The 27,388-nt window shown below is 41.3% G+C and overlaps 1 protein-coding gene and 1 pseudogene across 1 annotated transcript in view; one reads left to right on the plus strand and one right to left on the minus strand.

The window, feature by feature from the left end:
• Positions 1 to 8,811: 8,811 nt before the first annotated feature.
• On the minus strand, positions 8,812 to 9,096 carry LOC102815900 (annotated as a pseudogene).
• Positions 9,097 to 9,742: 646 nt separating this feature from the next.
• The window catches only part of LOC102816291 (HLA class I histocompatibility antigen, B-15 alpha chain-like), a 24,032-nt gene continuing 6,386 nt past the window's right edge, over positions 9,743 to 27,388 (plus strand). Inside the window, exons 1-7 of the mRNA XM_006872857.1 lie at positions 9,743 to 9,806; positions 10,036 to 10,305; positions 10,546 to 10,824; positions 22,230 to 22,505; positions 22,607 to 22,726; positions 23,153 to 23,185; positions 23,295 to 23,348. Coding sequence (XP_006872919.1) covers positions 9,743 to 9,806; positions 10,036 to 10,305; positions 10,546 to 10,824; positions 22,230 to 22,505; positions 22,607 to 22,726; positions 23,153 to 23,185; positions 23,295 to 23,348 — 1,096 coding nt within the window. The remainder of the gene's footprint in view (positions 9,807 to 10,035; positions 10,306 to 10,545; positions 10,825 to 22,229; positions 22,506 to 22,606; positions 22,727 to 23,152; positions 23,186 to 23,294; positions 23,349 to 27,388) is intronic.

The following is a 27,388-nucleotide window of genomic DNA, read 5'->3' on the forward strand; positions in this document are numbered from 1 at the left end:
CACTACGCTACTAGAGTTTCTGGGGATACTATATACAACTTACTATTTTTACTAAGTCACTGGAACAATAAAATGAACCAGAAGCAGTTGTTATCCTGTTAATTAGGACTCGTGGGGACTCTGTGTATCAGAGTAGAAGTGCTCCATAGGAGTTTCAATGGCTAGTTTTTAAAGACCTGTAGACTTTTATTCCAAGGCACATCCGAATGTCCTCAAACTGCAAACTTTTAGTTGGCAGTCAAGCACATTCTATGTGTCTACCAGCCAAAGCTTCATAATAAAATGTAGGTAATCCTTACTTTCAAATATTCATAAAAATTAGAAAGGATGTAATTTTAGGCACTTAGCAGTGCCGGTCACATATTAATCAACCAACAATTAGGGTGTTTGCTTTAATTTTACTCACCCAACTTTGGAAATGGGGAGATGTCACATGCGGTCACTGCTATATAGCACAAATAAACCATAGTTTTATGGCACTGAAGCAAATTATTCAATACTTGTAATAGTTCTTGTACACATATCACTTAAGAGAAAAAACCCAAAAAGTCACTTGAAGATATTACAAAAACAGAATTTCTGTAAATCATTTACAGACTTAGACGAAACTAGTAGCTTCTCTCTACCACTCGTCTGGAATCTTGGTGTGGCACTGTCTATAGACAACGCATTGAACTGTAAGATCTGTTTGAACCACAAGATTGGCAGTTGAAACTCACAGGCTGCTCCTGGAAACTCTACAGGGTCACTATGAGTTGGAACCTCTGTCATAGCTATTAACAACAACAAGCGCTCCTCTGTCAGTTAGTTGTACTGTGGTGGCTAGCATGTTGCTGTGATGCTGGAAGTTATGCCACCAGTATTTTAAATGTCAGCAGGGTCACCAGTGGTACACAGGCTTCAGCTGAGCATTCTACATCCCAAACTTAATAAAACAATGTGTTTCTTTCTTGCTGACCTCTCCAACTTAGATCTCTGTATACCATAAGCACAGTCCCTCCGATGTGGACAAGTATTTATCACAACAAAAAGGCCATCAACTATGCTCGCTAAATGGCCTACCTCATCATTTTCCTAGCCTTGGGTGGCTGGGTATCTCCTCCTGGCTGTGATGTCCTTTGATAAATTTATGGAGATTCGCAGACCCCTCTCCTATATATCATGAATCATTGGTTCTTCCTAAGGATGGAAGTCACCTTCTCATGGCTCACTAGTTTTAGCAACTCAGTGTCATAGTCTCCCTTGACCCTTAACATGCTGTGCTATGACCATACAGAAGTGGACCACACCAATGAGGTGCCTGCCCTATACAAATTGTCATGTGCTGACACAGCCTATTGATGCTGAGTTCTTCTTTAGTGTATGAATTCTGCTGATTCCAGTGAAATTGATCCTCATCACCTATGGTTTCATTGCTCAAGCAGTATTGAGAATCAAGATAGCAGAAGGATAACAAAAAGCGTTTGAAACATGTGGTTTCTACTTGATTGTCCCTCTCTTTCTTTTATTTATTTAGTTTTGGAGCAGGCATTTATATGTAGCTACAAACACCTATATCCACTTCTAAGTACTAGAGAAAGACAGTTTCCCTTCTATGGGATCACCACACCCATGTTGAACTTTCTCATCCGCAACCTTAAGAATAAGAATATGAAGGAGTATTAATAGAAATAAATACTCTATTATAATGAGATTCTTCTGTTTCTCCTTGAAGATGGTAATAACTTTTGAACTGACTTTCCCATGCTTCAAGCTCTCTTGATTCCATTGAACTCTTCAAAGAGTTAGAAAATTCTTCCTGTATACGGAAGTAATGTTGAGATAAAAATCTGTAAAAACTGGTATGGCAGAGGCATCTGACCTCACCTTACTTCAGAAGGGGTAAGAAAAATGAAACTCAACATGAGTCCAAAGCTGATTCTTTTGAGGCAGACATGAGACATGCGTTCACTCTCCAGCCTTCTTTACCAGTTCTGGAAACACCCATCCCTCCCATGAAACTACACTTTTCTGCTGGGTTCAATAATTCATTGCAATGGCCACACAGAACTCATAGACTTCAATTACAATTATGGGATTTATTAGAGACATTAACATCTTAAAATTCAGGAGCAGAAATGCTCAGGATACAACTTATCAGGAGGACTGCAAATTCTCAGCTGTATCTTCTCTCTGGTCCTTGACCTCTCAGTTGCACATGGTCTTTTGACCTCTGCCCCAATCAGGTAATGTTACAAAGCACTTTTAGTTCCTCCAATAAATGCCCAAAAGACACTCCACTCCATCAGTAGCCTCTTCCCACAGACATTTAACTCTAGCTGCATGGGTTAGCAAACCCTAACTGCCCAGACAAATGCCTGAGAGGCACCCCACTCTACCAGTAAGCCTCTTGTCCAAAAACACTCAGCTTCATCAATCCATGGGCCAGAAAGCCCACCAGTTTTTCTTGTGCTCTTGAAGCTGTTACCTCTGTTGCCACCACTTCTCTACAACTTCTCTGACACTCCTAGTGTCACAGCTCTGCCTCATGGATAGAGAAGGTTCAGCACACAGGGATCTTGAGGTCCAAAGAATGTTCAATGGCAGAGAGATCCCTTCTGTGATAAGATGGCTCATTTTGAACCTAGTAGGAAGGCAAAGCTAACCAATTTCCTTGTTAGTGTCATACACCTTATGTGCATGTTCCCACCCCAAGGGTGAAATGTACCTTATTTACATTATTAGCAAGATATCTTATCCCATTTAGGGCAGCAAACATTTCATATTTGAAAGTTCCAACTCAGCCATTTGGTAGGAATTATAAATACTACGACAAGAAGGGAGTCCTGGTGTTGGCACTGTAGGATAAGCAGTGAACTGCTAACCACAAGGTCTACAGGGTCACTATGAGTCACAACTGACTCAACAGCATTTACCAACAACTACAACATGACTAGTAGAGTCATATAAAGTAGATCACTGCGCCATAAGATACTTCAAAATTAAAAACACCTCTGCTTTCCAAAATCCTCCAATGATCTATTTCTTAAGGTCAAGTCACAATAATTTCTTCCAAGCAATGTCAGAGTAGTCAAGAGATTTGGATGCTTTAACATCCCGCTTATATGTTATTTGCTCTAGAATCATCTTGTCTACCCCTTATGGAGGAACTTCACATCTTTAGATTAAATAGGAGTCTTGATGTTGTACCATAGGATAAACAACAGATTGTTAACCACAAGTTTGGTGGTTCAAACCCAACAGCCACTGCTTGGAAATCCTATATAGGATCACTAAGAGTCAGAACCAACTAGATGGCACTTGACAACAAAGATTAAATAATCAGTGATTTCAAGCCAAAGATCCTTCCACTGGCATCCATGCCTAAATCAGCTGGTGAGTTTGAACCTCTGACCTTGTGGTCCAAACCTACCTTGTAGTCCAGTGCTTAATTCTACAGTGCCACACCCCATTGACTATCCATACCTCATTAGAGAACGACAAATATTCACTTCCCATAAATACAGCCCTAGCTAAAGTTTGCACTTATTTTCCTTCATGCTAGAGAAAAAGACCACAGATTCAAACATATCTTGTTGTTACATGTCTTTAGAGTAAATTCTGACTCATGACAACCTTATGTACAACAAAACAAAATGTTGCACCATCCTCACAATCATTCCTATATTTGAGCATATTCATGAAGCCACTGTGTCAATCCATACCACTAACGGTCTTCTACCATTTTGCTGACCTCTACCAAGTATGAGGAGTCCTGGTGTGGTGCTGTGGGCTAATGTACTGGACTGCAAAGTCATTTGAACCACTAGGTCGGTGGTTCAAGCTCACCAGCCAGTCCTTGGAAACCCTATACAGGATCAGTATGGGTCAGAAACAACTTAATGGCTCTTAACAACAACAGCCAAGTTTGATGTCCTCCAGTGACTAGTCCAACTCCAGGGACTCCTGATAACATGAACAAAGTATGTGACACAAAATCTCACCATCCTGATTTCCAAGGAACATTCCAGTTGTACTTCTCTTGAGATGTAAGTGTTCATTCTTCTACCAGTACATGGCATTTTCAATATTCTTAGCACATACTATCATTCAAAGGGATCAATTCTCCCAACTTCTTATTCATTGCACACCTTTTCTATGCATATGAAACAACTGAAAATGCCATGGCTTTGGTCAGACGCATGTTCATCTGCAAGATGATGTCATTGATTTTTGACAAAATAAACAGGTCTACTATAGCAGATTTCCCCAATACAAAAATGTTTGATTTCTGACTGCAACTTCCATAGTCGTGTTGTACATATTGAGATAACCCAACTAAGGATAAGTTATTAATCTGACCCCTCCCATAACTAAACAGGAAGTACACTGCCTGGTGGTCCTCTTTGGATTTCGGAGGCAATCTAGCCCTCACTTGGGGATAAGTTGATACTCTAGCCTATTTATCAAGTTACTCAAAAAGCTAATTTTGTGTGGGACCCACAACAAGAGAAGGATCTGCTACATGTTCAGGTGCCTGTGAAAGCTGATCTGCTGTTTGGACCATATGACCCAGCAGAAACAATGGTGGTTGAAGTGTCAGTGGCACATAAATATGCAGTTTGGAGTCTTTGACAGATCCCTATTGGTGAGTCACAGCACAGACCCTTTTGGCTTAGGAGCAAAGCCTTGCCAGCCTCTGCAGATAACTACTCTCCTTTTGAGATAGTATTTGGCTTCTTACTGGACCTCTGTAGAGACTGAATGTCTAACCATGGGGTACCAAGTTACCCTGCAACCAAAGCTACCCATTAAGAACTGGATGCTGTCTATCAACAAAGTCATAAAGTTGAAAATGCATACCAGCACTCCATCATTAAATGAAAGTGGTACATACAAGACTGGGCTAAAGCAGAACCTGCAGGCACAAGTGAGTTGCATTGGGAAGTGATCCAAATACCCCTGGTATCAAATCTTGTCACATTACCTTTCCTCTCTAAGTCTACACCTATGCCTTCATGGGGAGTTCCTTATAATCAGTTGACAAAGGAAGAGAAAACTCATGCTTGCTTTACAGCTGGTTCTGCACAATATGCAGGCACCACCCAAAGTGTAAAGGAGCAGCACTACATCATCTTTCTGAGACTAATATAAAGCAGAGTGGTAGTCTCAGTGGGTAGAACTTAGAGCAGAACAGAGCACCTGGTTGTTCATTTTGCTTAGAAGGAAAAATGGCCAGATGTGCAAATGTATACGGATTCATGGACTGTGGCCAATCCTTTGGCTGGATAATCAGGGACTTAGAAGGAACATGATTAGAAAATTGGTGACAAGGAGGTTGGTGAAGAGGTATGCAGATAGACCTCTCTGAATGGGCCAAAAAAGTAAAGATATTTGTGTCTGGTGTGAACTCACAACAAAGGATCACCTCAGAAGGGAATTTAAACAACCAAGTGGACAGTATGACACATTCTGTGGAAACTAATCATGTTCTTTCTTCAGCAACGCCTGTCACTGCACAACAGACTCATGAACAAAGTGGCCATGGTGGTAGGGATGGAGGTTATGCATTGTCTCAGCAGTGTTGGCTTCTACTCACCAAAGTTGATTTGGCTACAGTCACTGCTGAGTGCCCAATCTGCCAGAAGCAGAAACTAACTCTGAGTACAAGACATGGGGTCATCCCTCAGGGAGATCAACCAGTAACCTGGTGGCAGGTTGTTTCCATCAAACCACCTCCATCATGGAAAGGACAGCATTTTGTACTTACTGGAATAGACACTTTCTCTGGATATGAATTTGCCTCCCCTGCATGCAATTGTTCTGCCAAAACTACTATCCATGGACCTACAGAATGCCTTATCCTCCATTATATTATCACATACAGCATTACGTCACACCAAGGGACCCACTTCACAGAAAATGAAGTGTGACAATGGGTCCATGCTAATGGAATTCACTGGTCATAGCATGTTCCTAATCATCCTGAAGCTACTGGATTGACCAGATGTTGGAATGGCCCTCTAAAAAGGCAATTACAGCAACCTAGATGGCAATACCTTACAGCGTTGGCAAATGTTCTCCAGGTGGCTGTATATGCTCTAAACGAGCATCCAATATATGGTACTGTTTCTCCAATAGCCAGGACTCATGGGTCCGGAAACTAATGAATGGAAATGGGAGTGACACCACTCACTATTACTCCTAGTGACCAACTTGGAAATTTGTTGCTTCCTGTCCCTACAACCCTATGTTCTTCAGGTCTTCATGTTTTAATTCAGAGGGAGGAATAGTCCCACCTGGAGACAAAGCACTGACTCCACTGAACTGGAAGTTAAGAATGCTCCCTGAGTGTTTTGCAATCTTCTTGCCTCTTGATCAACAGGCAAAAAAAAGGGAGTTACTGTATTGGGTGGTGTGATTGATCCTGAGTACCAAAGGGAAACAGGATTGACATTAGATAATAGTGGTAAAGAAAAATATGCATGGAATCCAGAAGATTCTGTAGGACATCTTTTACTACAACCATGTCCTGTGATTAAAGTCAGTGGTAAACTGTAGCAACTCAGTAGCCAGACCCTTCAGGAATTAAGGTTTGTGTCATACCATCAGGCAAAGAACCACTACAAGCTGAGGTACTTGCCAAGTACAAAGGGAATCTGGAATACGTAATAGAAGAAGGTAGTTCTAAATACTAGCTATTGCCATGTGATCAGTTGCAGAAATGAGAACTGTAATTTCTTATATATACATATATATATATATATATATATATATATAATAGAGAGTGAGAGTGAGAAAGAGAGTGTGTGTGTTCTGGTGTGGCACTGTAGGGTAAACACTCGACCACAAGGTCAGTTTGAACTTTAATGTAGGCAGCTCCAATCCACCAGCCAGTCTTCAGAAAACAGGGTCAGTATGGGTCAGAAATGACTTGACAGCACTTGACAACAACAATGTACATGTATATTAAATATTTTTGCATGGCTCATTGGTGATATATATATATGAGATATAAATTGGGCCAGTGTGTTTTCAATTGTACATGTTTGAGTTGCATCATGTTACATGCAAGTGCAAGTACGAATTCACAGTTATCTTTATTTAGAGATCCTGCATATGGTTTCTAGGTGCCAAATTTACAAGGGGTGGTTTGTGATAGTTAAAAGTTTTGTGTCAACGTGACTGGGCCAGGACTCCCAGTGGTTTGGCAATTGACATGTGATTGTCCCCATCATGAGATCTAATACAATGTAGTTAACTCTGTGATTAACTGATTGTGTGCGGGTATAGTTAATTTTATGAGGATTGGCAGTAACTAATCAATTGAAAGGATGTTTCCCGGGGGGTATGGCCTACTTCCAGTGTAATAGACACTCAGGTGAAGCTTGCTCGCTTTCTGCTGAGTCTGGATCTCATATCTGCCTCATCCTCTGGTTCCTTGGACATGAGTCAGTGGCCTGCTGTATATCTGTCTATCTGTCTGTATGTCTGCCTGCCAATCTTGATTCATCTGACCTGGACATGTGAAATATTTCCTTGATAAAAATTCTCTTTATGTATATATGTATATATATTTCACTGGTTTTGCTTATCTGAGAACACAGTCTAAGACAATATTATAATGATATGTGCAGAACTGGAGTTAAAAAATCAAAAGGGAAGAACTTGCTCAGCATTTCTCAAGCTGAAAGAACTGAACTGAAAATTCAAGCCTCGATTTGAAATATTGAAGGATTCCATGGGCAAAATACTAAATGATGCAGAAAGCATCAGAAGAAGTTGGAAGAAACACACAAAAAGAAATGATTGCTCTTCAGCTACTTCAAGAGGTAGTGTATGATCAAGAACCAATGCTATTGCAGGAAGAAGTTCAAACTACATTGAAGTCTTTGGCAAAGCTCCAGGAATTGACTGAACACAAACAGAAGGAAATCTTTCAACAAATTGATGAAGTACTGGAGGCACTCATTCATCTATGCAAAAAAAAAAGGAAGATAGTTGTCTGGCCAACTAACAGGAAGTGATCTACATTTGTGCCCATTCCAAGGTGACCCTACAGAATGCAGAGACCATCAAACTGTATCATTACTATCACATGCAAGTAAAATTTTGGTAACAATAATTCAAAAACAGTTGCAACAGTACATAGATAGAGAATTGCCATAAATTCATGACAGATTCAGAAGAGAAGTGGAACTAGAAATGTTGTTGTTGTTGTTAAGTGCCGTCGAGTCTGTTCCGACCCATAGCGACCCCATATAGGGTTTCCGAGGAGCAGCTGGTGAGCTTGAACTGCCAACCTCACAGTTCAAACGGCTTTTCAGTTTGGCACATTAACCCACAGGCCACACCAGGACTCCGCTGCTAATGTCTGATGGATCTTGGTTAAAGGCAGAAACCACCAAAAAGATGTTAACTTGTGATTTATTGACTATGCAACAGCTTTTTTGGCATAGTGATTCTGTGTATTCCTTCCATTTTCTTAACTTTCTTTTTTTCTTTTTTTTTGGAGTTTGGCATTTATTGAGGAGAATACAGGTTAGAAAAGCTGTATTTTCTGACAGGGTTAAAAGACCAGGACACTGGAATGACAGTATCATTCTGAGAGCTTTTGAGATCTTTGCCTCCTTTAGTCCAAAACGGGGATGCCAGCACGATGCACAAATAAAGGCTGATACGATCTCAGAAAGCTGGAACCTCTCACTTCTCCACTGCAGGTCACATCCCTAATCACAGACCCCACATTCTAACTGAACTACATCAAAAGTGAAATTGCTCTTTAATGAGGGTTGGAAGGGACAGCTGCCCAGGCAGGAATGAGGGAGGGTTTTACAAGTGCAGGCCCTTTCAGGCCAAATCCACCCAAGTCTCTTGGATTTAGTTCTTTAGCTCCAGGGCAGCATCCTCACAGGCATGAAACAGGGCTACGCTATAGCCTATGGTGTCCAGGGTAAAGCATCCAAGGATGGTCACTAGCGAACAGGCAGGCAATGACCACAGGACCTCTCAACAGGTCAAGGGCGGCTGCAGGCCCAGGGAGGGTCCTATGGTCAGAGCCGCCCAGGTAGATCCAAGGAGCACTAGCCACCACAGCCACTGTGCTAGCTTCATCATGGTCCCCACACTGTGGATCATCTAACCTCAGCTTCTCTCCTCCGTGATTCACCCTGTCCTCATCCTCTCCAAACAGTTCTCAGCCTAGGCTTCCCTCCATGTCCTGCATCTCCCTCTCATTTGCTTTTGGTGCTCCTATTTCCTTCAATATTTTGCCCATGCAGCCCTTCAATATTGAAGCAACCCGAAGCTTCAATGTTTTTCTTCAGTTTATTCAGCTTGAGAAATGCAGAGCTGATTCTTTCCTTTTGGTTTTCTAACTCCAGGTACTTGACAGGTTTCATTATATTTTACTTTGTCCTATGAACTGCCCTTTGAAATTGAAGTTCTAAGGACCCTGGTGGTGCAACGGTTAAGCTCTTAACTGCTAGCTCAAATCCAGTCATTGGAACCACACCTCAGACTCCTATGACCAGGTTAGGGGTAGAGAAGGTAATATGGAAATGTCCCTTTCTCCCTGGAGTTTCTACTTTACCCTCACATAACTTGTGTCAGCTCCTTCTGCCTAAATACACATGACTCATTCCCAGTTCATACGACTATTGGTTCTCCAATTCCTGGAAAAGCCAGCACGAAGGTTATTGGTGTAAAGTTCGTTCTGACTTGTCAAGAAGTAAATGAGCCCTATATCCCCAGCGCCAGGGCCATGGCGCCCTGGGCATTCCTCCTGCTGCTCTCCAGAGCCCTGGTCCTGACTCAGATCCGGGCAGGTGAGGGTGGGGTCGGCAGGATAACAGCCTTTCCGGAGGGAACAGCAAAGGGAACTTCATGCTGTGGCGCAGGAACCTCAGGGAAGCTGCTTCCACGCTGCCCTAGACCCAGAACCACCAGCCCTGTCCCTTCTTCTAACCCCCGTCTCCCATCCTCTCCTCCATGGACCCCGACCCGGACACCGTGCGGGTGCGGGGTCATGTATTCTCACCCACTTCCCGCTTCCAGATACCCACTCCTTGAGGTATTTCGTCACCGCCATGTTCTCGCCTGGCCAAAGGGAGCCCCGTCTCATCGCAGTCGGCTACATGGACGACACACAGCTTGGGCGGTTCGACAGCGATCCCCGGAATCCGAGAGCAGAACCGGTATTACAGTGGATGGAGCGGATGGAACAGGAGTTTTGGGACGAGCAGACACAGATCTCTAAGGAGAGATTACGTACCTACCGAGAGCAGCTGAGGACCCTGCGCGAATACTACAACCAGAGCGAGACCGGTGAGGCATGCCCGGGTCATGGGTCACTTGTGCCCTGTTATACCTGGGCGGGTTGCCCCAGTCTCAGGGTCTAACTTCGAGCCAAGGTTGCGGACTTGCGCAGCCCCTTTACCTAGAAGATCCTGGGAGTTTTCTCTGGTTTGGTCTGTAATCAATCACCGCCAGTCCTGACCGCGGGGGCGGGGCAGACAGCTGGGAGGGGCTTGCGGAAGGGCGGCGCTAACCGCGGGGGCGGGTCAGAGTCTCACACCTATCAGGGTCTGTATAGCTGCGATGTGGGTCCGGATGGCCGCCTCCTCCGTGCGTACAATCAGCGAGCTTATGATGGTGCCGATTACATCTCCCTGAATGAGGACCTGCTTACCTGGACAGCGGCGAATACAGCCGCTCAGATCACCAAGGGCAAATGGGAGGAAACCGGTTGTGCTGAGTTCTACAAGACTTACTACCTGGAGGGCAAGTGCCTGGAGTGGATCCCTAAAATCCTTGAGGTGGGGAAGGAGACGCTGCTGCGCACTGGTAAAAGGGGCTGCAGGACACCCCTCTGAACTCCCTTTACGCTGGGACTATGTCCACCCTACTGACCTCTTCAAAGGAGGGGAAGACAATGGTACCCTATAAGAAATAGAGGCTCTATAAGACTGAGTAACTGGTCCATAAGGTTTCTTTTCTCTTTTTTTAAGTTGTAAATTGGGTGAAGGTTCATAAAGAAAATCAGTTTTCCATTAAACAATTTGTACACATTTTGTTTTATGTCCTTATGTAATTTATTCACATTTTGTTTTATGTCTTTATGTAATCCCCACAATGTAACATCAGGAGCTCTGGTAGTTTCAGGGTTACCAGTCAGGATGCTAACCTCAGGTCAGCAGTTGGAAACTACCAGCGATTTCATGGGAGAAAGATGAGCCTTTTCTGCTCCCATTAAGGTTTACAGCCTTGGGAACCTGACAGAGTCCCTGAGTCAGAATTCGACTCCATGGCACACCACCAACACCACGTACCTTCCTTCCCCACTTTGTTTCCTTATTCCATTCCTCCTTCTTTCCTAACCTTTCTGACTTTGTCCTTGGGTAAGTGCTGCTCTTTTGGTCTCCATTGGTTGAGTATTCATTCTAAAGAGTGCATATCGCACTGGTGTTATTCTTCCCTTATAGACCTGCATGTCCTTTGACTAGACATTGAACCATGGGAGTGAGTTCATTTGAGATATGAAAGGTCACTAAGAGCCAAAGTTTCAAGGGTTACACCAGTTTCTATTCAAGAAAGCCTGGTCTTTCTTATGATTTTGAGTTTTGTTCCACATGTTTTTCCCAGTCTATGCAGGACCTTCTAATTGTGATGATTTTCATAGCATTGGTAGCTGGGCACCATCTACTTTTCTGAGCTCAGGAGACTGATGTTCCATTATTCCATGGACTAATTATTTCCCTAACTCTTAGATTTTCTTCATTCTTGTTTCCTCTGGACAGGAAGAAACCAATAATTGTACCTGGCTACTCATAAGTTTTTTAAGACCCCAGTTGCTTCTCATCAAAATAGGATGTAGAACATTGTCTTTGTGGACTCTATTATGCCAGTTGACCTTGGTATACACCATACCATGGTCCTTATCCTGCAGCCCAGTGCCTGGACCTGAAGGTGTTTTCTATATAAGAAGTTTTCATAACTTCATTGTTGTTGTTAAGTACCATCAAGCTGATTCCAAATCATAGCGACTCTGTATAGAGTTTCTGAGAAATGGCTAATGGGTTTGAACAACCAACCTTGCTGTTAGTGGTCCAGTGCCTATCCTACAGTATTACACCAGGATTCCTTGCCCTCTGTATGTTTTGCCATATTCATGGATATATTTGTATATGTAGGTGCGGTACCTTGAATTTACTTGATAATGACTTTTCTATCCAATACCTTAATTCTTATCAAGTGCTTGGATGACCATGCAAATAAAGTATACAGGGCTGTAAGACTGGGATTAGTTAGATTTGCCATTCAGCTAGATTTAACAGGAGTGATCTCGCAAGTAGGAATGTAAGATCCCAGGACCCTTAAGAAGGCAGAGCATGGGAGGAGTATGAAGTCCCTACTTAGAAAAGTGGCAACAGCAGTGGCAGCTTCAGAGGAGGTGCCATGAAGAGACAGAGCTATTGCGAGCTCTAGGCCCATGGCAGAGCCCAAGGGGCCACATGGCTGAAAAGCTGAAGATAAGAGTGAGGGATGTCTGCAGTATGGCAGAGAAAACAAGATCCTGACTGGAGATTTGCTGTGTCCTGAGTTGTTCTTTGATCCTGAATTGTACCTAGTTCAGTTCCCTAATAAACCCCATAATCATAAGTATTATTATGAGGTCTGTGTGGTCATTGCAATGGATTATCAAACTCAGATATAAAACAAAGTGTGCTATGAGAGGGTTGGTTGGACTCAAAATAAAGAAGATTGTAGGGTATAAGCATTTCTGACCTGCTTCATAGGAATCGGTCTTGGGCTGGTTTTGAGTTTGATTCTCTTTCCCCCTTGTAAAGCCAGGGAAAGTCAGACATTAGTCCTACATGGTTTTGCCAGTAGGTAAATAACCACATGAAAATATCCTCTGGCAAATGTGTATATTTATTTGTAGGTATAAGCCCTCTCTCCCTGTCAATCATCTGTGTAGTCTCATGTCTACCTATGCATCCACTCATAGATCACTACAGGACTGTATATATTACAGTATTTACTTCTGTTGCCTTTAACTTTTGCACTCCTCTCAGTCTTTCCTTGTTGCCATCATTTTTTGACTGCACACTTACTGTATACTGCCTTCCCTGTCACCCAGTTTAACTCATGTTTACCTTCTACCTAGTAATGCTCTTCCCCTCTTATCAAAGAACCATCAAAGAATGTTTGTTTTAGTATGAAAACCTTTTCTTAACTTCTTATAGTAGTGGTCTCAGACTGTATCTGCCCTTTGGTGATTGACTTAATTCACTGAACACAGTGTCCTCCAGATTCATCTGTGCTATGAAGTGTTTTGCAGATTTATAGTTATTCTTTAATGTCATGTAGTATTCCACTGTGTGTGCGTGCCATAGTTTATTTATCCTTTTTTCCACTGATGGGTATTTAGGTTGTTTCCTTCCTTTTATTATAGTGATTAATGTTGGGATGAACATGGGTGTGCTTGTATCTATTTTTGTCACGTTCTTATTTTTCTAGAATATCTACCAAAAGGTGGGATTGCTGGATCATATGGCATTTTTATTTCCAACTTTTTAAGGAAGAGCCATAACATTTCCCACAATTGTGCCATTTTATAGTCCCACCAGCAGTGTATGTGAGTTACAGTCTCCTCACATGCTACCCAGAATTTCTTATTTTCTGTTCGCTGTTTTTCAAATCTTTGCTATTAATGCTGGGATGAGATGATATCTCATTGTTGTTTTGGTGTGCATTTCTGTAATGGTGGCACTGTAAAATAGGTGTTGGACACCTAACGACAAAGTTAGCATATCAAACCTACCAGCAGCTCTGTGAAATAAAGATGAGGCTTTCTGTTCCCAAAAAGATTCATGGTGTAGGAAACCCTATAATGTGGTCCCTATGAATTGGAATCAACTCTATGGCAGTGTGTTTGATTTTTCATTGTATGGAACGGTTACTAATTGAAAGTATATTTTCATATTATTTGTTGAGTTACTTCTTTGATAAATGTCTTCTGTTTATGTGCTCTAAGGAGCTCTGGTAGCGTAGTGGTTACGAATCGGGCTGCGAACCTTAAGGTCAGTGGTTCGAAACTACCAGCCGCTCCGCGGGAGAAAGATGAGGCTTTCTACTCCCGTAAAGATTTACACCTTCGGAAACCCTGTACAGGGTCGCTATGGGTCGGAACCGACTCGACGGCACTTAACAACAACAACAACAACAAACCTGATTTTTAATTTAATTATTTGTATTTTTCTTGTTAGGATATTAAAGTTTTCCATAAATTTTAGAGATTAGTTTCTTGTCTGATATGCTATTGCAAAATTTTTTCCCAGTCTTTGTGATCTGCTTTGATGAACGGTTTTGATGCACATCAGTATCTAATTTTTGTAAGGTCCCAGACATCTCGATTGTCTTCTCTTGATTGTGTGTTTCAGTTATGTTTTATGGTAAGTTTATCCATACTTTTTCATATATGATCTTTGTAGGTTTAGGTTTTACCTATGACATATGGATTCTGTTTCATGTTTATGCAAATAGATATCCAATTTTGCCAGCACCAATTGTGAAACAGATTATCCCATCCTCATTTAATGAGGTTCTGACTATTGTCAAAGATCATGTATCTATGTTGTTGTTGTTGTTAGCCACCATCCAGTCAGTTCAGGCTCAATATGACACTATGCACAAGAGAAGAGAAAAAGAAAAAGCACTGCTCAGTCCCAAGTCGTCCTCACGTTGTTGTTATGTTTGAGCCCATTATTACAACTCATTGTTGGTGATCTATCTCAATGGGGACCTTCTTCTTTTTTTGTTTACCCTCTACTTTGCCAAGCATGATGTCCCTTCACTGGGACTGATACTGCCTAACAGTATGTCAAAAGTATGGAAAACAAAGTCTTTGCATCTCACTAATCAGAAGGATTCTAACTGCACTTCCAAGATAGATTTTTCCTTTGGCAGTTCATGATACTTTCAATATTCTTCATCAGCACCATAATTTCAATGCGGCAGTTCTTCTCCTATCTTCCTTATTCATTAAATAGCTTTCAAATGCATTTGAAAATACATAGGTTTGGGCCAGACCCAAGCCTCTCTAACACAGTAAGGAGGTCTTTTGCAGCAGATTGGCCCAATGCTGCTTCCAAGAGTGTTGATTGTGGATACAAGCAAAATGAAATATTTGACAATGTCAAACTTTTCTCATTTTATAAGGGCATTATTTATTGGTCCACTTGTTAGGATTTTCATTTTCTTTACGTTGAGGTGCAATCTACACTAAAGACTGTATCACTTCCTTATCGCTTCCAGCAAGCAAAAACTGTCACCTCCATATTGCACATTGTTAATGAGTCTTCCTCCAGTTCTTCATATAATCCAGTTTCTTGGATTATTTGCTCAGCATACAGATGAATAAGTAAGGTGAAAGCCTACATCCCTGACCCACACCTTTCCTGATTTTGTTCTATCCAAACAACTGCATCTTGGTTTGTGTACAAAGGTTCCTCATGTGCACAATTAAGTGTTTTGGAATTCCCATTTTTCTAAATGTTATAGTCCACACAATCAAGTAAGCATCTTTCTAGTATTCTCTACTTTCGGCCAAGATCCATCTGACATCAGCAATAATACACCTCGTTTCATGCTCTCTTCTAAATCTTGCTTGATTTTCTAGAAGCTCTCTGTCAATATGCTGCTGAAACCATTTTTGAATTATTATCATCAGCAAAATTTTACTTGCATGTGATATTAATAATATTGTTAGATGATTTCCTCATTCCATTGGGCCACCTGTCTTTGAAATGGGCACAAATAAGGATCTCTTTTAATTTGTTGACCAGGTAATTAGCTGTCTTCCAGATTGCTTGGCACAGAGCAGTGAACACCTTCAGCACTGTGTCAGCTTGATAAAAGATTTCAATTTGTATTCCATCAATTCCTGGAGCTTTGTTTACCACCAGTGTTTTCAGTGCAGCTTGGACATCTTTCTTCAATACCATTAGTTCTTGATCATATGCATTCTCTTGAAATGGTTGGGCATCAGCCATTACTTTTTAGTAGAGTGATTATGTATATCTTCCATGATCTGTTGAAGTTTCCTCTTCATTCAATAGTGTTCCCATAGATTCTTTCTAGTATTGCAAGTCTAGACATAATTTTTTTCTTCAGTTCGTTCAGCTTGAGACATGCTGAACATGCTCTTTCCTTTTAGTTTACTAACTCCAGGTCTTAGATTATTTCATTATAATTCTTCATTTTCTTGAACTATGAAATTTTCTGTTCAGTGTGTATATTTCATCATTTCTTCTCTATATTCAAAAGAGAGTCTCAGAGTCTCTTCTGATCTCCTGTTGGCTTTTTCCTGTTGTTGTAATGACCTTTTACTTTCTTTATGAACTATACTCTTTTTTTAATTATTTCAATAGATTCCATTTTTACTTAGTAATAGTTGTAACCATCCTAGAGAAAATATTAACATGAATTTAGTAGTGTGCTAAAAAACAATATATCTCAATTAGGATTAATTCTAGAATATAAATTTGATTCAACATTAAGTTATCATTCATATACAAAGGAGACTAACACATATCATATTGGCAAATCCTGACTATCATTACAACTACTAATAGCTAACATTTATTTGTCTATTTATTTTAAATTTTTATTGTGAATTGAGTGATAGTTTACATGGGAGAACATGGTTTTGCACTCATCGTTTTATTGTAGTGACTACAGTCTCCTCCGTGCATCATCAGTCAACAATATTTGCTTCCATTCCCTCTATTTCGTTTTGTTTTGCGTTGGGGGTGGGGAGTGTACACAAAAACACTCAGTAATATATAATCATTTAAACAACCAAAGGACACATTCTGTAAGCCTTCCTCCTGGCCTCCAGCACTCAGTCTTTCTCTTTCCATGAATCTAGAGTCTTTAGCTGCTGTCGTTCCACGTCCTCATCACTGCCTCCATCTCTGGTGTCACTGCCTTGTTGGATAGGATCCCACATTCTGGGATCTTCTCCCTTGATGGTCCTAGGGTCTTCTTTTCCTGAACTGTAAGATTAACTGCTCTGCACTTTTTGGGGCTGTTGAAATGAAATCCGGATGGATCTCTTGTGATACAATAGTGAATGTTATCTAGACTGCTTGTGAGGGATGGAATTGTAAAGGTAGACGTGTTTTAGCAAGGAAGAGAGTGATTAACTTTTCAGCCTAAGAGCGGAGGTCCCTGGGACCATCAAGGGAGAAGAGCGGAGAGCAGGACCCTAACCAGAGAAGCAGTGATGCCTGAGATGGAAGCAGAGACGATGACGTGGAGCTATTGGGGACTTTAGACACAGTGAGGGAGAGGGGCTTTGTGCTGATGACAGGGGGGCATGCTTGTAGTGTATACCCTTTGGATGGTTGATGATGCATGGAAGGGATTGTAACCATAACAATGAAATGATATACTATAGGATGAATGTAAAACAAATGTTCTCCCATGTAAAGTATCTCATAATTCACAATTAAACATTAAGAAAAAAAAAATATTAACTGCTCCACACTTTTTATTACAAAACGAATACATTTACAGTTGTGACATTTGCAATTAATCATGGTAACAATTATTCACTACTGAATCATAAAAATCTGATCCCCTTCTCTTTTCACCAGACACATCTAGACAAGATGAAAACTATTCAGTGGGACTCTACCTTTCCCCCCACACTCTGAAACTCAACTCCCTCTTGAAAACTTGTAAGCTAGTTTCTTTGTGCCTTAATCGCTCCCTCATTTTAGGTAGCCAATGTCTAAGTTGTCTGTCCATATTAACTATGTATTTCACATATGATATTCTTGGTGTCATTCAGCAACTCCTCTGGTATTCAGTCATTAGTGTCTGTACATCAAATCAATTCTTGAGATGCTCTTTAAATTCAGGTGAGATAAACCCAAGGTGGTATTTTGTCTCTGTGGGCTTGATTTACTTCTCTTTAACTTCAACCTGAACTTGCATATGAGTAATTGATGATCTGCTCTGTTCCACAGTCGACCCCTGACCTTGTTTTGGCTGATTATATTAAGTTGTTCAATGAGCTCTTTCCACAGATGTAGTCAATGTAATTCCTGTGTGTTTTCTCTGGCCAGAGTCCATGTGTTTAATCACCATTTATGTTGTTGAATAACGTATTTGTAATGAAGAATTACATTATAAATATGGTGGTTAAGTACCGTGGAATCGGTTCTGACTCATAGTGACCCTGCACAGGGTTTCCGAGGCTGTAAATCTTTATGGGAGTAAATGCCTCATCTTTCTCCCGCAGAACCGCTGGTAGTTTCAAACTGCTAACCTTGAGGTTGGCAGCCCAACTCGTAACCACTATACTACCAGAGCTCCTTATTATAAATATATACATATATATTTAATTATTTACAAGCACCATAAATCAAATGCATTGATTTTTCTTTGGTCCTCTTTATTCTGAACAATTTGCATGTGTGACAGCAAAGAATGTATATTGTGTTCTTGGATGGACTATTCCATATATGTCTATGAGGTCAAGTTGGTTGATTGTGGTGTTTAATTATTTTGTGTCTCTTGAATTTCTTTAGAGTTGTCTGTCCTTTATCAAAGTGGTGTGTTACAGTTTGCTATTATTGTGGAGTTGTCTGTCTTTTCAATTCTGTTAAAATGTAATTTATGTATTTTGGGGCTCTTTTATGGGTACATTGATATTTATTATGTCTGTGTTTTCTTTTTTAATTGACCCTTCAATCTTGCATAATATCCTTCTCTCTTAAGCTGGTTTTGCCTTAAATCTATTTTATCAGAAATTAATATGGCCTCTCCTGCTCTTTTATGATTGCCATTTGCTTGATATTTTTTTCTCCCATCCTTTGATTTTTAGTCTCTATTTGTCTTGTTGTCTATGGTGTGTCTCTTGTAGGTAGCATATTCATGGGTCATGTTTTCTTATTCATTCTGCTTCTCTCTGTCTCATGACTACAGTATATAATTAATTTTCATTTCGCTGTAGGTGTGAATGTTGCTGTCAGTTTGCTTTGTTATTTAGTGTTGTTGTTACATTTTGTGTGTGGTGGTGCTGATTTATATGCTCCATATAATTTTCTGTGTTGATTTAATTTTAATGGTTTTTTTTTGTCATTTCCTTTGTTGCTGTAGTTTTAGTGTTTAGTAAATCTTCATGAGTTTGTGCTATATGATTTTCATAAGGAGGCTTATTAACTTTTTTTGAGGTTATGTTGTAATTTGCATTTTTCCCCAACTTTTAAACAGTCCATTCTATCTTGAAATCTTTCTTTCCATTAGAAAGTTCTGTAACCACACTACTTATTTTCTCGTTATGTTTTCTAGTTGTCCTTGTTTATAAATTCATGTCTCTGGGTCCCTCTTAATCTTGTAGGTTTATTATAATTTGGATATTTCTATAACTGTGTTGGTTTCCTGGTGACATTGTCATGTGTGTTAATGTCAGGTTGTCTCATTTTGTTGGTTCTCTGTTCGAAGAACTCCTTTAGGTTGCTCTGGTTTTTACAAATTCTTTAAGCTTCTGTATATCTGGAATTGACCTAAGTTCACCATCATATTGGAGGTACAGTTTTGCCAAGTACATAATTTTTTATTGACACTATTTTTCTTCAGAGTGTCCATATGTTATCATATAGCTTTTTTGCCTACATTATTGCTGCCAAGATATGAGATCCTACTTTTATTGATTATCCATTGTGGATAAGTTTTTTGTTTTATATGAGCTATTTTCAGGATTCTTTCCTTGTCTTTGGTTTGGAAAGTTAGATTATAATATTTCTTGGTGATTTTCTTTGGTATCTTCTCTGGGGTTCATTGAATTCCTTGAATGCATAACCTTTTCATCTTTCATGATATTAGTAAGTTTTCCAACAAACCTTTAACAATTTTCTATGTTTATTTTTGTTTTGTTTTGTATTTTCTCTTCCAGTTCTTTAATTAAGTCAGCCATTACTTAATTAGGAGTACTGGTGTGGTACTGCAGGTTAGTGCTCTGGGTTGCACAGTCAGTTTGAACCACAAGGTCCACAATGCAAGCTTACCATATGCTCTTCGGGAACCTTAAACAATGTCGCTATGAATCAGAAACTACTCAGTGGCACTTAACAACAATAGCAGCAATTAGTTAATTACTCTTAAAGTTGTACATGTTTTGGCTTTCTTAAATTTTTATAGGTTATTTTTACTGATTGTTCCTTTAGCAGATTAAAACCAACCAGATTAAAAAGAACAAAAAATACCAACAAGAAAAGAAGAACTTTTCAATAAAGCAAATAGGAGGAAAAAAAAAAAAAAAAACAAGAAACAACAACTAAAAAGAAAACTGAAAAGGAGGAAAAGAGAAAGAAAAGGAAAACTAAAGAAAGGGAAGATAAATAAGAAAGAATGAAAGAAAAGAAAACTGCTGTTGTGTGTTGTTAAGTGTCATCTAGTTGGTTCTGACCATAGCGACCCTGAATAGGACTTCCAATGAGCTGCTGGTACACTTGAACCTCTGAACTTGCAGCTAGCATTCCAGTGCTTATCCTACAACACCACATCTGGATTCTGAACAAAACTTGTTGTTAAGTGCCTTCCAGTGGATTCCAACTCATAGCGACTGTGTATAGGGTTTCTGATGAGCAATTGGTGGGTATGAACAGACAACCTTGCAGTTCACAGCCTAATTTATCATAATGTGCTACACCAGAACTCCAAAAATACTAACAAGGGGGGAAAATGCAAGAAAACAATAACAGTCAAGAAAATACCAGGAAAGAAAAAAAGAGAGGAAAAAAGAATGAGAAACTAAAAAAAATGAGAGATAAAAGAAATGTAAAGAAAGAAGAAAAAGAGAAAAGGAAAAAAAGAAAGGAGAAAGTTCAGAAGGCAGGAAGGGGCCAGGGCACCCAATATAGGCTGGTCCCCTTTGCTGCTAAGGAAGCCATGGCGGGATCACAGGGAGTACATGATGCCCTGTCCTAGATGGAGTTCCTGACCAGAAAGAAGGTGTCTAGAGTCAGGGCACCTGATCCCAGAAGAAGCTCTTCCAGGCCCAGAGGGTAGCTGGGTCAGGGCACCGGATCCCAGAACAAGTTCCTGACCGCCCAGGAGTGAGTTAGGGCAAGGTGTCCATCAGCACTGCATATCCTGCTGGTCTAAGAGGCTGAGGATGTGTGCCTATGACATGGGGGTGGAGTGTGCCCTGCACCTTATCCACGAGGACATGACTCTGACCTCAGGCAGAGCAGAGGTTGGAGGGGAAATGGCCACCAGCTTCCAGGTGGATAAGGGCAAGAGCTGGCCATACTTCTGGTCATCTGCAAGGTGTGGGGTGCAAAAAGAGGAACTAATCTGTTCACCAGTCCCCAGTGTGCGGACATAGGTGGCTCTGGGTGCCAGAATCTGATTATCAGGTTACTGCTCCTATTGAAATCTGTTTGCAACACTTAAAATGACCATCCTATGTCAGGCCAGCTGACAGTTCACACATTTCTGTATGTTTTCTCAGTCTCTGTTTTGTTCAGCTTCTCCTAGTCAGCATTCAGTCCACTAATTCTGTGCTTTCTTCTAAAGCTCAGGTTTGCAGCGTTATCATCGGTAGCTGTTTCACTTGGTTTTTTACTTTGCTGTAGAGGATCTGGGTAGCACGTCTGCCTAGACCACCATCTTGCAAGAACTCTTTCCATAGGATTTCCAAGGCCTTCAATCTTTATGGAAGTAGTTTGCCACATCTTTCTCCCCCACAATAGCTGGGATTGAAATTGCTGAAATTTATTTAGCACTAAGTGCCTTAATCTTGTGCCACTAGGGCTCTACTGAGGATGATAGAGATGATGATTCCTGATCTTTCTTTGATCCTGGAGTTGGCCTTGGGTACCCACCAGGGACTTTCTTCCTCAAGCCTTGTTCTCTGTTCCACACTCAATGAGTTTTGGAGCTGATTCTAGCGTTTCTGAGTTTCTAAGACTTCACCTAGGTCAGAACTAGAAATCCATGTTCTCCTTTCAGACACCTGAAACCTTCTGCTCTGGATTGCCTTTCCCTGATTCTAGAATTTTTCAACGAATAGGAGATTATCCAGGTCCCTGGTCCAGGCTGGTATCTGGGTTTTGTATCTCCTCCCCTATCCCAATAGCCCAGTCTATTGTCAACATGATCATATAAGACTTACTCAAGTGGCCCATGGGAAGTAAAGGAAAGTTCTTGAATTTTCTGACTACTTCTCTTAGACCCTCCAAAGGCACATGTGACTCACCACCCCATCTCTGAACGTGAGGTCACACTGAAGTGTTGGGCCCTGGGCTTCTACCCTGCTGCGATCACCTTTACCTGGCAGCTGGATGGAGAGGACCAGTCCCAGGACATGAAGCTTGTGGAGACCAGGCCGTCGGGAGATGGGACCTTCCAGAAGTGGGCATCCGTGGTGGTTCCCTCAGGAGAGGAACAGAGATACACATGCCATGTGCAGCACAAGGGCCTGCTTGAGCCCCTCACTGAAAGATGGAGTAAGTAGGGTGACGAAGATGAAGCCTCTTTTTAGGGAATGCAGGAGCCCTGATGAAGGCTTCCAAGGAGTCAAGGTTCCTCAGCTCCCTTATCTTTCCAGAACTGCCTTCCCAGCCTACCATCCTTAATGAGGGACTCATTGCTGGCCTGGTTCTCCTTGGAGCTATGATTCTGGGAACTGTGACTGTTGTAGCTATGAAGAGGAAGAAAAGGAGCTCAGGTAGAGATGGGTTGGAGTCTGACTTTTTTGTCCCATTGGGGGTTTCAGTCCCAGGTATGGGAGATTTGTTGTCACCCACTTCATTATGGGAGGCACCATCCACACATATGCTAACCCACTTTGGGGACCTGTGTGTAAACATTACTCTTCTATAAACACATGTGAAAATGAAACACAAATCTTCCATCTTAATGGTTCTGGTGATGGAGACCTGACTCAGGTCATGGGGGAAGGTTTCTGCTGAGGACAGGCTTCCAGGAAGGTGGTTGGTCCAGTCCCTGCACATCTTTTCTTGCATTTCTTTATCTTGCCCTGGGTCTGCAGGCAGTCTGGAAATTTCCCTGGGATTCTCATCTAGCTGACTTTTCTTCGACCTCATGGTCTTTCTTCCTCCCTGTTCCCTCAAACCATGCATTTTTCTCACAGGTGGAAAGGAAGCAAGCTACACACCAGCTTCAAGTAAGTATGGAAGAAGGTGACTCATGGGGTATCCTCCTCACTTCATAATTCCCATTTTCCTGTACTCATATCCTGTGGTCTCTGACCAGATCCTGTTTTTGTTCTCCAGGCAGTCATGGTGACAGAGCCCAGGGCTCTGATTTGTCCCTTACACTTTCTAAAGGTGAGACACCAGGGGACCTGACCTAGGGAAGGGTTGGGACAGAGGCAGTATTACTTCCTTATAGGGATTCTTTGGATTTGGCCATTTTAAGATTGTTATAGGCTGGTGTTTAGAGTGTTAACACCTAAAGGCACTAACCTGAATCTGTTGATTCTTTTCTTTTGTAGTGTGAGACAGCAGCCTTGTGTGGGACTGAGTGATTCGAAATTGTTCACACTCCATTTTCTGATTCAAGAACCTCTGATTTCCCTTTCTGCAATGGGTGTCTGAATGTGTCTCTCTTCCTATCAGCATCATGTGAGGCTTTGGAAGATTAGCTCATCCCTGCCCTCCATGCCCCCGCACCCCCACCCCCACCCTCGCACACCTACTGAGTCCTTTTCCTGATCTGAATTTCCCAGGTCCAGCAAAGATGAAGCTGTAATTCCTCCATTATTGATTGAAATATGTACCCCCAAAATATATGTTATGAATCTTAAGCTCCATGCCTGTGGCTACAATCCTGTTTGGGAATGGGTTGTCTTTGTTATGTTAATGAAGCATGGCTACTGTGGAGTATTTCTTGAGTCAATCTCTTTTGAGATATTAAAAGATTAAACAAGAAAATGATGGAGCAAGATAGATATCAAGACACAAGGAGAGCTCCAAGAGAACAGGAAGCAGAAGTTTAAGAGGCAGGGACCTTCCCCCAGAGCAGACAGAGAGAAAGAAAGCCTTCCCACGAGTTGGCATCCTAAATTCAGACTTCTTAGCTCCTAAACTGTGAGAAAATTAGTTTTGTTCATTAAAGTCACTCTCTGGTAATATAATGCTTATGAGTCAGGCTGATAATCTCAGGTCAACAGTTTGAAATTACTGTTAGAAATGAATCCCCATGTCGCATGAAAGACACTCGGCGAGACTAACTTAACTTGGCAAGGCAAAATTTACTTCTGCAAGAGGGTGCGTGCGCATAGCCGTGTACATATAGGAACAGGCCAGTGAGCACACTGAGTGGGCAATCCAGTCTGGTTTTTAATCCCTGATGCGAGTCTCAATGCTGTGTTTCACCCTGTTGGCTAGGGTTTTGACAGAACAATCTTTTCCCTTACCCATTTGGCTAGTTCAAATTTTTAAGGCACACATTCCTACTTTAGGAAAAGAAAAAGAGAGCGATCATTAAAAAAAAAAGAGAGAGAGAGTGAGAGAGAGCTCATAAAGTCTTTACTTCAGGAAATAAAAATTTAAAAATATATTTTCCCCCACAATTCCCCCATTTTTTTTTTTAAGGAAGTAAAAGAGAAAAAAAAAAAGAAGTCACTTGAATACAATAAACAGGATTATATATTTTTTTTTCTTTTTAGACTTCTTCATTCTTTTCTTAAAATTTTGCAAGGAGATGTTGACTTTGGTGTTCATATGTTTCTAGGTGGAAAAGATTATTTTGGTATGGGGTTGGGGGTTGTTTGGATAGGGCTGTTTCTATGAGTTTTAGAACTAATTATCTTATACAGGGTATAATACAGCATCCTATTAATGTTAATATGCCAAATACGAAAATTAGGCGAGGACTGAAGTCATAAGCCCTTTCCATTTCCCGAATCATTGTTCCATGATATTAGAAAAGGGGTCATCTATGCCTGAATTTTCAGTGAGTTCATTAGCTAAGGTGGTCAGCCCTTGTAATGCTTCAGTAGTGGTACCATCAGGAGTTGTGTCATTGGGAATGAAAGTACAACATTGTACACCAGACATCATTCCAGTTATTCCATCATAACACATGCTTCTTCTTTTTCTGCTAATATCATATCTAGGGCTAATTTGCTTTCCCAGGCCATTTTGCTAGTTGGTCCTAATTGTTCTGCTGTTCCTTTTATAGCACCCCTGGTATAATTTACAAATCTTTGTTGATTATAATAGATGTAGTTAATCCAGTCCACATTTTTGTTAATGGTTGACCACCAGAATAATACAGATTCAAACCCTACAGCTATTTGGTTTCTTGTTTTGAATTTGTTTGGCACCCCTCAGGGAACTCCTATACTGTTTATGTAAACATGGGAACTAAAAGAGCCATGGGGAGTAACTACAATTCTCTTGGCTTTATGCCTGTTTCCTGTAGTTGTTGGTTGATGGAATGCCAGGGTGAAAGAGATGGCCAATTGCACCAAAGCACAGGTGCCACTCCAATTTGCAAGCAAAGCCCCAAATAATTGTTTCCCATAATACCACCAGACATCTGCTCATGGAATAGCTAGGGCTGACTGATTTTGAAACTTTTTAAAGAGTTTGCACTCAGTGTATCCCATCAGGTTTCTGATGAACATCAAATTTCCCCATGTCTAGAGAGACACGATGTGAAATTGACATTTGAGGCTGGAGGCCTAATGGTCCTTGAGGGCTGACCCGAAAGACCCCTGACATTAGGGAACAGTTGTGACAATGAGTTACAGAATTCATTGCCCCAGGATATAGGTTCTTGGAAGAGAGCAACCATACAGTGCATGCCCTGAGAGTCTGAGGACCATCCAAGTGGAAAGGGGGCCACTTGAGCTTCCGGTCTTCCTGTTGCACAGGCATAACAATCACTGTTATTTAGAGTGGGAACAGAATATTTAATCCATTCCAACCAAACATTCGCATCCCCATATCCTGTTTCTATAGCTATGTTGCTGTTGTTGTCATGTGCCATCGAGTCAGGACCGACTCATAGCAACGCCATGCACAGCAGAACGAAACAATGACCAATCCTGGGCCAACCTCACTACTGCTGCCACATTTGATGCCATCAATGACGCCACCTGGCCGCTCCATCTTGTTGGGGGTCTTCTCTTTTTCTCTGACCCTGCATCTTACCCAGGATGACATCCTACTCCAGCGATTATTCCCTCCTGACAAAATGTCCAAAATATGAGAGACGAAGTTTAGCCATCTTGGCCTCCAAGGAGCACTCTGGCTGCACTTCTTCCAAAATAGATCTATTGGTTCTTTTGGCAGTCCATGGCACTTTCAGTATTCTCCTCCAACACCACAACTCAAAGGCATCAATTCTTCTGTGATCTTCCTTATTTACTGTCCAGCTTTTGCATTCATATGAGGTTATTGAAAATACCATAACTTGGGTCAGGTGCACCTTAGTCCTCAAGCTGACATCTTGAGGACTATCTATAGCTATACTTTGTCTAAGGTCTTTAACTTATGTAATTGTCACTTTAGAAGGGTCATTTCCTGAACTTAAGGGGGGGGCAGTTACTAGATCTGAATCATTTCTAGAATTCTGTGTTTGAGTTCTATCCTTGGGAAAGGTAGGGCTTGAGTTTTGTCTAATTAGTGTTAGAGCGGAGACTCCTATAGGATCCTTACCTGTAACATCAGCTCCCAATCCATAGTTTCCTATTATTGAAGGTTCTCTGGTCATGGTTTTGGAATTATCTATAATTAAGAGTAATGGATTGATTGCATTGTTAGGATTTGCAATGAGGGCCTGGGGTGGACCCTCGTGCAAGCTAGAAGTCCATTACCGATATTGGGTGGTCCACCGAACATCATTCCAGTTATTACAGGGACCCCTCAAGGCACTATATTTATGTTTGTTTCTCACTGTTCTAAAGGGGAAAGACATTCATCAACATTGGACAATTGTCTCTGAGACTTCTCTTGTCTGCATGGGATAACAGAACAGGGAGACATGCCATAGTTGTATCTACTATTAACTTGACTGGCTGGTCATAGGCAAAATCCCTTTGCATCTCCCTCATTGCAATGGTACGTTTTACCCATATTATCTTCTAAACCTAAACCATCTTGTCAGGGACACGGTAGAACCCTTGGGCCCTAGACCCCTCTTATTTTGGCTTCATATTTACCCCTGTACCCTGAGTTTTCTCCTACTATAAACAGGAATCAAGGTGTCGGGGACCCGCCTCGACATTGGGGTTCAGTTCACGAGGAGAGGATACCTGACGGCGATTCATATATATCAAGAATACACAGAAAGAGCAAAGGAGACAGAGAGACAAAGAGGCACCCCAAAGCCAGGGTGGATACATCACTGATAGGCA

This window comes from Chrysochloris asiatica, unplaced genomic scaffold (assembly GCF_000296735.1).
Source record: "Chrysochloris asiatica unplaced genomic scaffold, ChrAsi1.0 scaffold00213, whole genome shotgun sequence".
NCBI classification, from domain to species: Eukaryota; Metazoa; Chordata; class Mammalia; order Afrosoricida; family Chrysochloridae; genus Chrysochloris; species Chrysochloris asiatica.